This window comes from Rhinopithecus roxellana, chromosome 6 (assembly GCF_007565055.1).
Source record: "Rhinopithecus roxellana isolate Shanxi Qingling chromosome 6, ASM756505v1, whole genome shotgun sequence".
Taxonomy (NCBI): Eukaryota; Metazoa; Chordata; class Mammalia; order Primates; family Cercopithecidae; genus Rhinopithecus; species Rhinopithecus roxellana.
Window position 1 is genome coordinate 92,357,118 of NC_044554.1, and position 15,554 is coordinate 92,372,671.

Consider the following 15,554-nt stretch of genomic DNA (forward strand, 5'->3'; position numbering starts at 1 on the left):
TCAGCCTTAAATAGGGAGAAAATGTGTTTACCTACAGTATTTGAAGAAGAAGTGCATTGATGCACAGAGTCCAATATTTAAGTGCTGTGCAAATTAAGCCCTGGTGACAGTGACATTGTTTTCAATGGTATGAGTATTGACTAAAGAAGTGCATTTGATGACAGCTTAAACTATTTGTATTGATTAACATTTTCATAGATTATCATGTGTCATATCAAATTCACTTTTCAGGCATGAATACATTAAACACACACACACACACACACACACACACACACACACACACACAGGCATACCGCAACCAATGCAATGGTGGGACCCAGGAGCATGCCGCCCCACCTGCTTCTGTGCTGGTCACCTGTTTCCTGCTCAGGAACCATTTAGGCATGAACTTGGCAATAAATAGCTCCCAGATCTCGCAAAAAGGGCACTTCTTGCTCTTCCTTTCCTTCTGCATCTGATATTGTGCCAAAACAATATTATGCGTCTCAGTTTGCAAATGGAATAAAAGACTACACTTGGAAAATATTTCTGATCCTAAAATGCCCTCCTAAATGAGCTGAAGATAAAGCAGATCTAAATAATTAGGGGGAAAAGTTTGTCTTTTCTGAAGGCGATTTTTGTTTTCTTTTTCTTTAATGCTCTGGGTGTGTGATGCTCTAGGTATCCGAATTATTGAACACAGTTTGTAAGTATTTTCCCAATTCCTTAAAAAAAAATTTAAATCAATTTTCGTGTATTGTGTTGTGTATTATTTGCTTTAAAATGTTCATTTGATTTGGGGTCAGCTCCGGTTCCCAATCTGGGACCAGTGAAGCCAACTTCTAAGGGTGCTTATAGAATTTACATAAGAAATATCTTTTATTCCATTGAAAGCCTTTTGAGGTCTCTTTTCTCCCTATCTTTTTTCTCTGCTCTTGGGATAGGGTTTAATTGCTTCTCCCCCGGGGAGAAGGCTTCTTAAAATAGCCCGTGGTTCCTCCATAGGGTGCTCTTCCTTTTTAGTATGTTGCTGAAGTACAAGCCCAGCACTTTCTTTTTTCTTACTGCATTAAAGACAGAACAAGGTGTAAAACCATTCGCACAAAAGCATATCCCACAATTAAAGCTGTGTTGGTTAGGTTGCTTTCAAATAAGTTTTTTTTTTTTTTTTTTTTTTTTTTTTTTCCTCCAAAGCCTCCTGAATCTCTCACATGCTAGTTGAGCTTTAATAGGGTGGGGAGTAATGGAGAACTCATCGGATCTGTAATAGCTCTTCACTTGACTGCAGCCAGCAATAACAGCGGGAGCAGCCAGAGATAAGAGAGGAGAGAGGGAGAGTGTGTGTGGAAGAGAGAGAGAGAAGAGAGAGGGAGAGGGAGAGAGAGGACACGCACTCTAAAGCTGCCACTTTTTTTTTCCTCCCCTTCACTCTTTTCGCCCATCCTAGGATCCAATGATAGCTGGACAAGTCAGTAAGCCCTTGCTGTCAGTGCGGAGTGAAATGAATGCGGAGTTGAGAGGTGAGGACAAGGCTGCTACTTCAGACAGCGAGCTGAATGAGCCCCTGCTTGCGCCTGTGGAATCAAATGACAGCGAGGACACTCCCAGCAAGCTCTTCGGTAAGTCTGTCTAGGTATTTCATTTCAGTACTACCATGTTGTCCGGAAGAGCAATCCAACCCCCCCAACCCCCCCTTTTTTTCTGTTGTTCATTCAGTTTTCTCGTAAGTACTAAAAAGGAGCATCTTAGAGGTGCTAAGCCACCGAAGCTGATTCCAGCCAGCTAGGAGGATGTCCTCCAAACTTTTACCAACAAGGAACTTATTCACTGCCCATTTTGACTTGTCAAATATTGCTAAAGTCCCCAGGCTGGAAATTATTTGGAAAAAAATAGAAAGTGGTAATAATGATCAGGAAATGGGTTCCATTGTGAGAATTGGTTAACATTTATTGAGTAAATATCGACTCGGTTTCAGGTTGCTTCACAGCCTTTTGTTAAGGGTAAGGTGAGTAAAGACATTATCTGTCGTCTAAAGATGGGAGAGGAGAACTGAAAAATATCAATACAAGTCTTGCTATGCCAGGTAAACAAAGGTGGCCACGGGAATTGCTCTAAGAAATAACATGTGTCATCACAATCAGAATGAATATTTCTCCTTTAAAAAAGGTGATGAGGAAAGAAAACTGGTTCTCTGATTCCCTCCTCTACCCCTCTCCTTTTCAACATTGTGTTCATAGCCTCATAACTAAAAGTAGAGGCAGCCCAGGACCTTTTAAGAATCTTTGTTATTTCATAAACAAAACAAGAACAAGCAGAGTGCCACTCCAGCAAAGACATCTGTCATTCAAACAGATGACACTCTGTAAGCCAACTCATGCAACTGTGATCTCTAATCAGAAAGGGGAGTGGGTTGTTGAGGCGCGTGCCTGAGTGATAGATGTTAATGGATGTCTCTGCTGGAGAAGCACTTTAGGGTTCAGAGTGACGTTAGGTTTTCAGAACAATTGCTCCTGAAACATTCGCTTTTAATTATTTTCAAGTGCATGTGTGTGCACACACACATAGACATAAGTATAACTACTAACCTGACGTATATATATCAGGCAGAGTACTGCTTGGTCTCGGGTAAGAAACAGTCAAGCACCTGAACTTCAAAAAAAAAAAAAAAAAAAAAAATCATGACATAGACTACTACTTTGTTAAGAAAATCAGCAATTCGGCTTAAAACACAGGCTTTATTTATTTATTTATTTTAACAGACAGAAAGCAAGCTGCCTTGAGTGTTTGGCAACTCTAGGCTAGCTTGCTTCAAAAGACAAGCTTTTCCTTAATTTTAAATGCTTACTCAATCAAACATTAGAGCAATATCACAGAGAAACTCTGCTTTTCAGATTTTCTCTTGGTACAATACTGTTTTATGCTTAACAATATACTAGATTCCAATTGCAAGAAATTCTTTGGTATCACCCCTTCTTTGAAAAGCAGCAATGCCACCTCTGACATGAATTTCCAAGCCCGTGCTTTCGGGTTTTAGCATTTTCACCCTAAAGAAATATTTTTACAGTGTAAATTTTTATCCATATAGGAAGAATTATGCACTAAAACCTTCACTTCAATTGTAGGAGGGTAGTGAGAAAAGTCAGATAAAATGATAAATTACAGAAAGGTAAAAGCCATGCCCATACCCCTCTGATGTTGAGTATGCTAAGTAAGCACTTTGACTTTTAAAAAGTAATCAATTTGAGTTCAACAAGCTACAGATAATACGTTTTTGTTCCCAAACTTTGCATGCATTTAAAATAAAAGTAAATGGATTTTGTAGACTTGAGCTTGGAGCTCCAACTCGTTTTCTTTCAAGTAATCCAAAAGAGGGGCGATTGATTTTTTCATTTGTTTAGGGGTCCCAGTGTTGAACACTGTTATAGATTTGTTATGCTATGTCTTACTGATTTGCATGTGTAGAGAAAAAAGCTTCAAAAATTCCCAGAGGGTCAAAGAGATTTGAATTAAAAGTTTAATTCCAAAGTAATATTTTTGTGAGGTGCCATTTACTAAGAATTCGTAGTTTAATGTTAAAATCATAGTGGATTTTAGAAGGAATCCGCTTTTCAGTTTGAAATTCTCAACTTCTGAGTTTGTGTGAGAGAACACAGCAAAATCTACATCTTACATTCCTTTTGAATTCACTCAATTGTCTTTGGTCTCTAGACTGTTTTTCAAACACAATGCGAGTATTTCCCAGTTTCCAATTAGGTCAAGAAGAAATCAGTAGATTAACAGTTTTGAGAACTTGAGAAAAAATTCGAGACAATATGGGAAAGAAAGAATAGAAAGGATCAGGAGGAAGCACCCTAACAGTCTCATAAGCTTTCCTTCGCAGGGGCCTGTTATGCTCTTACTTTTTAATATTACCAGGACTTGGCCGTAGCAATTCAAGTTTACGTAACTGACTAAAACTTTCCAGAATAATTCTGTCCCAGAATTTTTAGCAACTTTGGCAGCACAATTTAAGGAACCATGATTTTCTTTGATATGCATATGTTCAAGTCTGTTTTTTGTTTTTAGATGTAGTCTTGATTATACCCTCTACTTGGTAATGAAGAATTGTGTTCTTCCTGAATAGTTGACAGCATCTGTGTTTTTATCTAAACAATCATTTTCTAATATACTCACTCTCTCTCTCAAACTGTCATTCTTCTCTATATACACTATAGTATTGAAAATTGGGATTCTCTAATGAGATGGCAAGATTATGACAAATCATGTGCATCTTGATATGTTTAGTTTCATGGAGAGGCATTAACCAACAACAGGAGACAAGCAGAGCTCAGGTTTTTTTATTGTACCTGAAATTTCACTATAAATGGATTTCTTTGAAGCCTCTTCCCCCATCTGTGTACTGTTCAAATTAGCAGTCCAGAGGACAAGTCTGTTTCCCTCACAGTATGGTACCTTCAGCCCAAAACTGCAGGAGAAAGGCTAATACTGATGCCCTCTATGGATAAACAAAGGAAATTCCAGGAACCACTGGGCCTTTTATGCCTCTCCTTAAATTGCACCTCTGCACTTAACAGCATCCAAAGGGAAACATACTGTGCAGAATGTTTCAGTGCTCTGAGCAACTCAGAATACCAGAAGGAGAAAGGAGAAGCCATATGCCAGCCTAAGTAGAAAGTTCAGAAAAGGGCCCTTGTGTTTTATAAAGTAATTACATCAGTGGTAACGTTTTGCTTAACTTGAACAGCCATGGAAACTAAAGTACACTTAGGAGAGATGAATCCACATTTCATTGAGAAACATGTGGTTAGGTAGTTCTCTGTGATATCATTAAGTGGTGCATTATTTATTCTTCTAAAGCCTGTAGGATAACTATCTCCTTTTTCAGTTCATGACTGTATTATGCTAAGCTCTGAGCCGTAAGAAACAGTATAGAGGAAAACAGGTTTGCATGTGGTTGGGGGTGGGGAATTATCAGAGAATCTGGAGCTGTGTCTCACAGGGCTTTAGCTGTGTGATCAGATGAGTGATGCTACATAGAGCCAGTCATTTAATATGTGACAAGTGATGTACATATTGGAAACTATTCTCAAAACTGGCCTTTGGCAAACCATCTTAAAGGGAAGAGGTTGCTGTGTTTCTCTAGTGACATTTATAGTACTCGTGTCAATGTGGTGCTTCACTTTTAGTTATGCCCATCAAGAATTCAGTGTTCCACATTCAGTCAAGTTGGATGCTAAAATTCAAATGGTAGCATCAACAACTTGGTAGGGAAAATGACGGCGGAAAGGATAAAAGTAATATATATCCTTGGAAAAAATATGTACACTAAAGTTTTCCCATGCACTCTCAGCCGAAGAAGTGAGATCTCATAAAACATGCCCTAAATATTTTCTCCCCTGTATATTTGAGATTTGAAAGATGATTTATTAACAGTGTTTCTCCTGGGAAAATGTTTATTGTTTGAAGTTAAACCTCATGATTTCTTTCCTTTAAGTCCCAGCTATCTTGGGTGGCTGCGTTAGTCTCGGTGGCTGGCTTCTCAGTTGTACTACACTGTGCATGAATTGGGCACACAGTTAAGAGTCTTGAGCTGAGATGGAACTACAAAACCTTGTATAAGCATTGCATCCAAAGTAAAAAGTTTGTGGTTGATTTTCTCTTCTGATATTGTGCTTTTCTAGGATAAAAGAAATTGCATGCAATGATACTTTTAAGAGTGGGTATTTTCAATGACATTTATCTGTGAGCTATTGGAAAAGGCCTTAAAGTTGGCTCAGGGATTCCTCCATGCTCTAGAATGTACTATATTGTGTATTTCTTTTCTTTTCTGTAATCTTTCTCACAGAAACATGCATTATAAGATTTTTTTCTTTCAAATTGCCATCCAGTTTGACTTGATTAGAATTTATGGCAGTGGAGTCGCTTTCAATGACAAAAGGATAAAGGACTAAATTGTCTGTCACCCCTTGAGACAGTGGTCTCTGCAGGTCAGCGTGGAGGTCATTGCAGGGCATTATGGGGACTGCACTTGGGGGTGATGCTGCCTTGCGCCCGTGTATCAGTGGAGGCCTTCATTATGGGATCACTGTCTTCATTACTTTGTTTAAACGTCTCTCTCCAGGCTTCAGTACCTTGGGTATTTATAATATTCTGATTAACTATTCTGGAGCCAGTAATCAGTACCAAGAGCTTAAACCCAAGAGGGATTTAGTTAGGAGGTGATGAGGTAAATTCCCTAGAGAAATAGATTTATTTAAAATGTGTATCATGCTTCTATATTTTTAGAAGTTTCTATATTATATCAATTGAAAATTTATACCCCTTTTCACCAAAGAAAGTTTCGCTAAAGAAATATTAAAAGTATATTTTTTAAATCAACTAAATAATTTGAGTAATAGATTTATGCAAAAACAGTTATTTAAAAGAAATCTGTAGAAACCTGTATTTGTGGAAGTAAGTGAGATGCACAAGGTATTTGTCAAAAATCAGTTATGGTTTAATAGTCAAACAAGCTCTTGTCATGCTGCTGCATACTTGAGTGAAAAAAAATGCATATTTGGATACACTTCTTACATTTAAGAAAGTCTAATGCACAGGGGTATTTTTTAAAAAAATCAGTGAGAGGCTGTGTGCATTTGGGCAATTTTAGTTTAGATTTTCCTCCCAGAAAAACACTGTAATGCTCCATTGATAAATAAATCCACTTTAAATAACATGAATGTGTAAGCTTTGAAATAAAAATAAATCCATATAGAGAGGCACTGGTGTTCAAATTTTTCACCATATTTTTCTGTGGAGCTGCTCATTTCTAAGTGAACTTCAGTGGGGGACAGTGCACAATATGTGCCAGAATCGTCAGTGGGAACCTTCCTCTTGCCTGTCTTTGCTAGCTCTTCGCTATGCCTGGGGTGCTCAGGTCAGACCTCTGTTTAAAGCAGGAAGTTCAATATTGCAGTGTCCAAGGATACTCCATGGTAGCACATTAGCAAGTCAAAATACTGATACAGTTTGACTTTTTTCTCCCCTTTTATTTTGATTGCTGTGATTCTTATATTTTGTTGTTGTCATTAAATTGTCCTAAAAACAACAGGAAATAAGGTATTAGAAATGAGATTAATCTGTGCATCATCACTCCTTTAAATGATCCCATTTTCATCTCTTGAATGTCTTGGATGTTTCTGACTTAAAGGTTACATGGCATTACAGTGTTTTTGTAGTTCACCCAGCCCAGTTTATGTCATAATTAATAAATAGAGGTGCATTCCAGATTCAAGCTCCCAAGGCTCAGCCCTTAAGAAGATTGCTTTCGCTCTTAATTACCTGCTTTAATTATACAGCTAGCATTCCCGTTCTCAAGAATTGACCAAATACGTTTTTCTCCCACTTCAACGTTGAGATTTCACTTGACCGTTTCAAGTGGACCTTGTTTGTTATGAGACAGTCAACAGTTAATTTGTGAGAGAATTGGCACTTTCTTTGATTGACGACCTTGCTGGTTTATATTTGGGGATTAATAATACATCAGACATTCACACATTAAAAAGAAAGTAAATGTGAAGAGGAAGGGTAGAAGGTTCAGTTCTGCTATTGGGCTGCCCTGATTATTCAGGCCTTCCCTGGGAATGCAGAGGCAATCGGAGAAGCAGGCACATTTGCCCAAATATGCACCTGGCTCCACTTAACATGTTTCTTGATTTTTTATGCTAAAGAAAAAGATAGCAAAGTGTTTATACCAAACTGGCACCCTGTCAGGGGGCAATCTGTATAAAGTTTCCTGCTGTCAGGTTAATAAATTTTTAAAAAATATCCAAAGGCAGAGGTAGCTAGAGAAAGCTCATAGTAACAGTTGCCATTCTCCAGCGGATGGGTTTCTCTTTAATATCAGCCTGGCCCTGGAATTTTCTTGTTTGTTGTCTTCCTGGGTTCTGTACTTAGCTGGCGTTTTTGTTCAGCTTTTCTTTTATTCATGCCATTTCAGTCTTACTTTTTAAATGTTTATCTTTTTAAATTTCAAATGTCTTTTCTTTGAGAGAGAAACAAGTGAGCATAATTTGTTTTAATTTTTTATATGGTATTTTGCAGTTGAACATATACTTTGTCATGCTATGACTCTGAATGAGCTTCTAAATCTATCAACACTGGACTTTTCTTTGGGAATACCTTCAAGTAATATTTATTCATAAAGGAGTATCTGTGCTTTGGTAATATGGGGGCTTCTGATGAGGTCGATTATTAAACATGTTGATCTGATTCTTAATCTTTTCAATGTAAACTTTCACCTCCTGATTGTCAAAGTCAGATTTCATAAAAATGAAACAAGGGTGGACTTGTTTGGAGACATCTCCTAGTCTATGCTGTGACACTTTATGAGCTATCAAAAATGGATTAAGCCCTTTTAGTGTGAATGCAGAGGTCAGAAAGAATAACATTGGATCTCTTGAGGCTAAAGAAAGTTTGTTATTTGCAGAGAAATGGAAATTAACTTTGTTTTAGAAATATTCCAAGGTAATTTTTTTTAAACTACCTAATCAAGATGCCTACCCCCTGAGATCGCTTCTTAATAATTAGCTTCTACTTTAAAAAAATTTCCTAGTATGTTATATGAATGTCTATATTTTATTTGAGAATGGAAAAGAAAATCCATGCCCAAACTTCTCTTACAGTTTTTCCTTCTTAAGTGATTTTAAGGTCTCATATGTAACAAGAATATATTGTGATTTTTTCTAAATTAAAAAATTAGCTACCTGGAACAACATAACTAATAGTCTAAGCAAGTGACTAATTATTGGAGGACCACACTGCCATTAAAACTATTTGAAAATATAAGGAAAAATGATCAGATTATAATTAGAGAAACTAAGTAATATAATTATACATGAACTAAATGCTTAAGAGATTTGCTGTACAAAAGACCATTTGAAAATGGGACTGTATAATGAAATCTGCATTCACTTAGATGGTTAAAAATGTTCTTAGTAAATAACCAAAATAAAACCTGTTAGTTTAGCTCATGAATGAAGTAGAATATGAAGGTATTTTTAGGATACTTATGATGTCCCAATGATAGCCCACATGAAACAGTCTCACAATTTAATGAATACGTGTATCCTGCCATATATTGTTTGGCATGAAGTAGATTTCTTAGTGTTTCATCTTTTCCTGTAAAATAATTAGTGTTTCTTGGGATTGACTGATGTACCTTCCAAATATTTTGTATTTCTTTAATTTCATCCTATTAATGAGAATAAAAGCATAATTATGACAGAAGTTTGTGAAAGCCAAGGAATTCATATTTAAAGACTGATATTAACACAGTGTTTTAAAATAGCAATGCAAATTTATCCATTTTCTTACCACTTCCATACTTTATTTTTGTTTCCCTCTATTTTCTTTCTTAGGCACTGTGAGTGCACAGTGAAAGAAGTGTAATGCTATCTGTATAAAATATTTGTGTGTGTCTATGGTCTGCTTTTCTCCGTATTTTCTTCATACACATACAATGCTTCAAGTTGTCTTACTGAATCTGTAGTATGTATGTATTTTCTCTATTGTAAAACTAACAAAGTCTCATTTATAATAATAAGCTTTCTTTTAGTTCATGCTATCCATCCAACATTTAAATGCATTTCTCCTGTATATTTAAAAAGCAGTTCCCTGATAAATGTATGAAAATTAATAGCTTACCAAAAAAGGGAAACTAATTATATTGTAGTATTGTTTCAGCTATACTTGGGCTAGAATCCAAGTTCCAGTGTCTTCTTCGATGCTGCTGTTTACTGAGCAGAAGAGACAAGAAGATTCCTCAGGATTTGTGCAGTTTAATTGAGTAAAGAAATCTGGGGTTTTTGGACAACTTGACTTGTAGAAAATATATGTAGTTTTAAAGCATACCAACTTACCTAAGCTAGGGAAGACTCTGGGATCTAAAATATTGGGAACCTAAATACTTGTCTATTTCTGGGATAGACATATATCACAATATAAACATTTATCCTTTTCTTTTTTTAAGTCAAAGGCATTTATTCAATAGTTATCAAGCACAATTTTTGTTACACATTCCTTTAAGGATTCTATGTGCCTAGATATCAAGGTAGAGTGTGTGATTGGTGCATAATAAAGAAATCATATTTTAAACATTTACTATTAAAGTAATGTGGTATGATTAATCTCCTTTTGCAGTTCTTGATGACCACATATATGGTTATTTGTCTTTTAATACCAATATGGCAACATTTATTTTTGAAAATTAATGACTTAGGGTGACTTCCTACAGGAGGGAATCATCACTGTCAAAGCAGAAGAGAAGCTAAGGGGTTAATATAATTTAAAAATGCAAATATTTGAAGCTGTTTTAAAAGCACGAAAAATTATTGTACATGACTTTTTGCTCAAATCGACCCAGGGTAAAGGAGAATAAAAAGTCGAATGGAAACCCACATGTTCCTATATTTAAAAATGTATACACATGGAAGTAATGTGGGGAGTGAAATGCACTTCATCAAAACTGGCATTTTTTTCAATATACTTACTTCATTTCCCAAAATATTGCAAGATAGAAATGTGTCAGAAAGGACGCATGCTATTTGCAAAAGGAGAAGCATACAAGAAATATTGCATCAAACTCCTATTTCAATGGATCCATTTAATTAAATCCATACACTGTTCTATAATCTACGAATGCGTAAATATCCAGAACAAGGATCCTCTCGATTATGAGGGAAAACTTTCACAAACTTTTGGGAGGAACATATGTCACTGTTTTAAGTGTTGACTGGCTCATTTTATTCTGATTCCTAAGATGAAGGCAGGTTTTAGTCTTAAGCTTTACCCAAGAAATTGCTCAAATTTTCAGGTAGACTCATCTATTTCTTTGCTCTAGTTTGAATCTTTACTTCTCCCATTAATTGCATCCTGTATTCATAGTAATTTTCTAATAAGCCAACTGGAATCTGTAGGCCATCAGAAAAGTGTTAAAAATTATGCCTCATGTTTTAAAAGGAATTAATATCTACAGCTGCCTGCTTACAAAGAAAGAACTGGTCACCTTGGAGATTGCTGATGGCATGGAGGTGGTTGCAGTAGCTTAGAATGGTGGCTACTCGTCTTGTCATCTGTAGTGTATCAATATGTTTTTATAATGATGCAATAACCTGAACCCTGTAACGGTTTATGGTCCTTTTGAGAATTCTTATGGATTCTTAGAGTGACGGAGGTCTGAGAAAAGATCTTGAAAGCTTTCACAAAATCTGGCTGGGTGACAGAAAGCTAGCAGGACTGTGATTTAGCTGCTAAGAAATCCTATTGACCAGGAACATCATTAAACTTTTAAGTTAAAACAAAAACCACAAAACAAATGGTAGATGCAAAGGGTAAGGGGTACCCAAAGTGGCGGTGAAAATTAACACGTGCTGAAGATTCTTAAAAATAAAAGGCAAAATGCAGCAAGCCCATTGTTGATCTTGATCTCCTACTTAGAAATAAGCATTTTTAAATACACCTTTCTGAATATTGCAGTGTGTGTCGGAAATCTGTATTTGTGCATCTCCTTTATGGAATCTGTCGGAACTGATTGCTGCTCTTTCATTTTCTCTGGCTATTTTTAGTCAATGATAAATAAAGAACTTGAATTTTGAATCTGGCACCAGTGAGATATAGAACCAGAAACAGCAGGAAATAACCACGATGAGTAACTTCACATCAGGATCTGCATGGAGATCTCAGTCCTCTTAACATTTGTAATACTGCTAATTTCTATGGGCTTTTTAAAATACTTCCACATGAGCTCTCAAAACCCATAAAAGTGTGGCATGTAAAGTAAATTGTTTGTCACTTGCCGACGACCTGCCATATTTATTGTCAGGAGAAATGGACATTAGTTGGAAAAGCAGTTGTTAAAGGCCAAACAATTTTTAAAGATGGCAAAGATGCGCGAGGGTTTTCCTTTTTCTAACAATGAGCCACCCCTTCAGACATCAAAAGACAAGATAATAAGACACTTCAAGCACAATTCAAGATTATATTCAACATCTAAAGGCTCATCTCTTGTCAGTTTGCATTTACTCTCCCAGGGATGCGATGCTTCCATCATCTTTCTGTCAAGAGGAGTCTGGCAGAAGAAGCAAGGGCTCTTATTTCACACACTTAGGGTTTTTTATCAAATAGCCCACACTCGTTCTGATTCAGCCAAAATGGGGGGATAATTTGAAGAAGGTCATGCACAAGTACAAAAATCTCATATTGATTTGTGTGATTAGAAGGCATTAAAATTGCACGTTTATGTTAGTTGCTGAGATGTCGTGTCAGTTTATTTGGTAATACACTTTTGCAGCCTAGAAAAAAAAAATGACTTAAAATTTAAAAATAGATGGCTGAAAGCTGAAATGGTTTGTTTTAATGTGGCTGTGTCTGAACATTTAGCAAGTGAACATAAAAATAATGTAAAGCTTTTAGTTTAACAATATATGAAATTAGCTTATATAATGAAATACTTCATGCAATGTAAAAGCAAAATAGCACAACTGTGCGTATCAGGTGAAACAAATATATATGTGAATTTTTTCTAAATACTTCAAAAATTGATTTCATATCTTTAATATATAGATAAAACGTGATGGCATTTTCAATATAAATTTAATTATGAAGCTGTTTTACAATGGTTATCAAGTTTTTAACATTTTGCACTCTTTAAAATTACAGTGTCATTATATTTGTCATTTTATGCCATTCTTAGTATAGATGCCCTTTTCCAGAGAGGATACTAAAGAATAAATAAAAGGGATTTTATTATTATTATTATTCTCTGTCAAAATTCATCACATTTCCTTCTTTGTTCTCTGACAGTCACAAAGCCACACAAAGAAACATTCCATTTTGGTGGGGGCATGTTTATAGAAGTTAGAAGAACAATCTTTTCCTCTCAAAATAAAACAATTGATGAAAATAAAACCATGATATCCTGGGATCATTTCTATATTGAATCTTTGAAATTACTTTTCCTAGGAATTTTCATCAAGTCTCTGTTGTCTCCACTTCTTATATTTTTCTCCTTTGCTGTGAAGTGTTTTAAAACTAGATTTCTTTTGCGCCACTTTCAAAACAAAGGAGGGGTACATATATACCGTGCAGTTACAGTGTAGAGTAGAAGTGAAAACCCATAATTTGCCCTATTTATTGTATGAGTTTTTTCTATTCAATACAATTTATGCATTCAACATGGAACAGTGAATTAATCCATTCAATAAAAGTTTATTGAGCACCTGCTCTGTGGCAGGGGCGGTGCTGTCTCCTGAGGACTCACTAGAGAAGACACCAGATAGAATTGATCACCTAGCTTGCCCACTGTGAGGGATACTGAAGATGCAAAACTGAACAAGACATGAGGACCCCACCCTGAAATGGCCCACAGTCAGCATCACACATTGACATTCTATTTTACTTGATCATTTCTGGTACCTTTTTAGGCAATTTTAAGTCTTCAAAACCACGCTTTTCAAAAGTTGTTTGTTGGTTAGAAGCCTCAACATTTGAGAAAAAAACTATTATCTCCAAAATGTAGGGAAGAAGAAAGGAGCATTAAGTGGTTTGTGACAAATGACATTCGCAATGTTTTTATCACAGGGTTTGGTGCATATGCCGTGGAACACAATTGCTCTTCTTTAGGGATTGTCTCTTAATCATGTCCAAAGGGAGGATGAATTAGATTATTTCTTCCTCCTTGTCTTATCTGCCTTCATTCTCCTCCCCAAATTCTTGTTTGTCTTATATATTTTTTATTTTTTTATTTTTATTTACTTATGTTTTTACATATGTTCTATTGGGGACCAATTCCTTTTATTTTATTTTATTTTAAATTTTTTTTTTTTTTTTGAGACAAGATCTTGCTCTGTCACCCAGGCTGGAGTACGGTGATATGGTCATGGCTGCAGCCTCAACCTCCTGGGCTCAAGTGATCCTCCCACCTCAGCCTCCTGAGTAGCTGGGACTACAGGCGTGCACCATCACACTCAGCTAATTTTTTTTTTTCAACTTGCAAGAGACAGGTCTCACTTTGTTGTTTAGGCTAGTCTTGAACTCCTGGCCTCAAGCTATCCTCCCACCTTGGTCTCTCAAACTGTTGGAATTACAGGTATGAGCTACCGCACCTGGTCATTGTCTTACACTATAAAGTAGTGCTTCAAGGCTCTGGAGTCAGGTCATGTGGGCTTGAGTCCGGCTCTGCCACTTGTTCACTGGCTGGGTAAAGTAATAACATGTTGACACTTCAGCTTCCCCATCTCTGCATGGAAGTATTGCTGATATGCTACAGGACAATCTTGAGCTTGAAGTGAAATGACACGTGTAAAAGCCTATAGAGTACCTGGAATGTAACCGGAGCTCAACGAATATCACACTTGTTAAGAGTTGAAAACGTACTTGCTATGTCTAGAAAGAGTCTGATTAATTTTGGGCAGCAGATACCATAAAACCAAAATTGTGGCCTTTGGAAGTAGCCACTCTTCTCCATAAGGAAACATCAGCCCCCAAGTGTCCTCCTGATCAAAGAAAGGTTCTGGGGATCTTTGCTTCCTAATGGCAACACCCCTTCCTTCTTCAGTCTCTGCTTTCTCTTCAAGTCCATTCAGGAAAGAATTCAGACTCATAAATGGATTGTAAGCAGGTTCTAGAGGGAACAATAGTTCACTCTCTTCATTCTGGAGAGTACATAAGTGAGGTGGTGAGCAAGGATGGAACAGGGCAGTTACACATCTCACTCTTCTCTGAATTTAAAATGTTGGAAGGTGTGATTCTTTCAAATAATAGCATTTTTAAAAATAATGTTGGCCTTGAGAAGTGCTATGAAGCCAGATGTCTGTGGGCAGCAGCAAATGCCTCTCCCTCGCAGTGTGGTCAGATACCCTGGGGGCAGTCTGCCTTTGGGTGGAGTTCCTCCCAGGGGCATCAGCTATTCCTCCCTCCCTCCAAGGGAATTTGCCAGCTCCAGGCCAAGCACTTCTATCTCTCTGCCTTGACCATACTGTTGCCCATGTTGGGAACAGAGCATTTGCTTCTAGTTAAATGCCCAAAGATCTTTCATAGGATGCTTTTGTGACCAAATCAGGGTGAACTACAGAAAATTTCGGAGAGAGAGAAACATTCCATTGAAGTCATGTGACAATTTTAGAAAAATGATACTGCAGAAGGATGGTAACCTGGGTTCGAATCACCACCCTTGACCTAGGCACAAGGCTATGAGCTTATGCCTCCGTTTCCTCTTCTGAAACGTGAGTGTTAAAATACCTATCTGGTGGGATGTTGAAGATTATGTAAAGGAAGGCAAATAAGATGCCTGCACATGGTGGTGTTTAATAATGAGAGCCCGTTCCCCTCACTTCTTAGCCCAATGCATATCTTTCCAAGGTCTGAGAAGTGACTTATTCTGATGGGAGTTCTCTTGGGAGTGTGGATCAGAGATTAACAATCAGCAGGGGCTCTGAACGTTAAGATCTGTTTTCTCAACGTAGCTTCTCCATGAAAGCCAAAACTCAAGCTAGACGTGGAGAGAATAACCTTTGCCCCGGAAGCAAAGGATTTGA

At 36.9% G+C, this 15,554-nt stretch overlaps 1 protein-coding gene across 3 annotated transcripts in view; it reads left to right on the forward strand.

The window, feature by feature from the left end:
• POU6F2 (POU class 6 homeobox 2) overlaps positions 1-15,554 on the forward strand; it is a 503,614-nt gene that overhangs the window by 103,648 nt on the left and 384,412 nt on the right. For all 3 annotated transcript variants that reach the window (XM_010364247.2, XM_010364248.2, XM_030932918.1), the window contains one exon: positions 1,430-1,601. In XM_010364247.2, the coding sequence (XP_010362549.1) occupies positions 1,430-1,601 (172 nt within the window). The remainder of the gene's footprint in view (positions 1-1,429; positions 1,602-15,554) is intronic.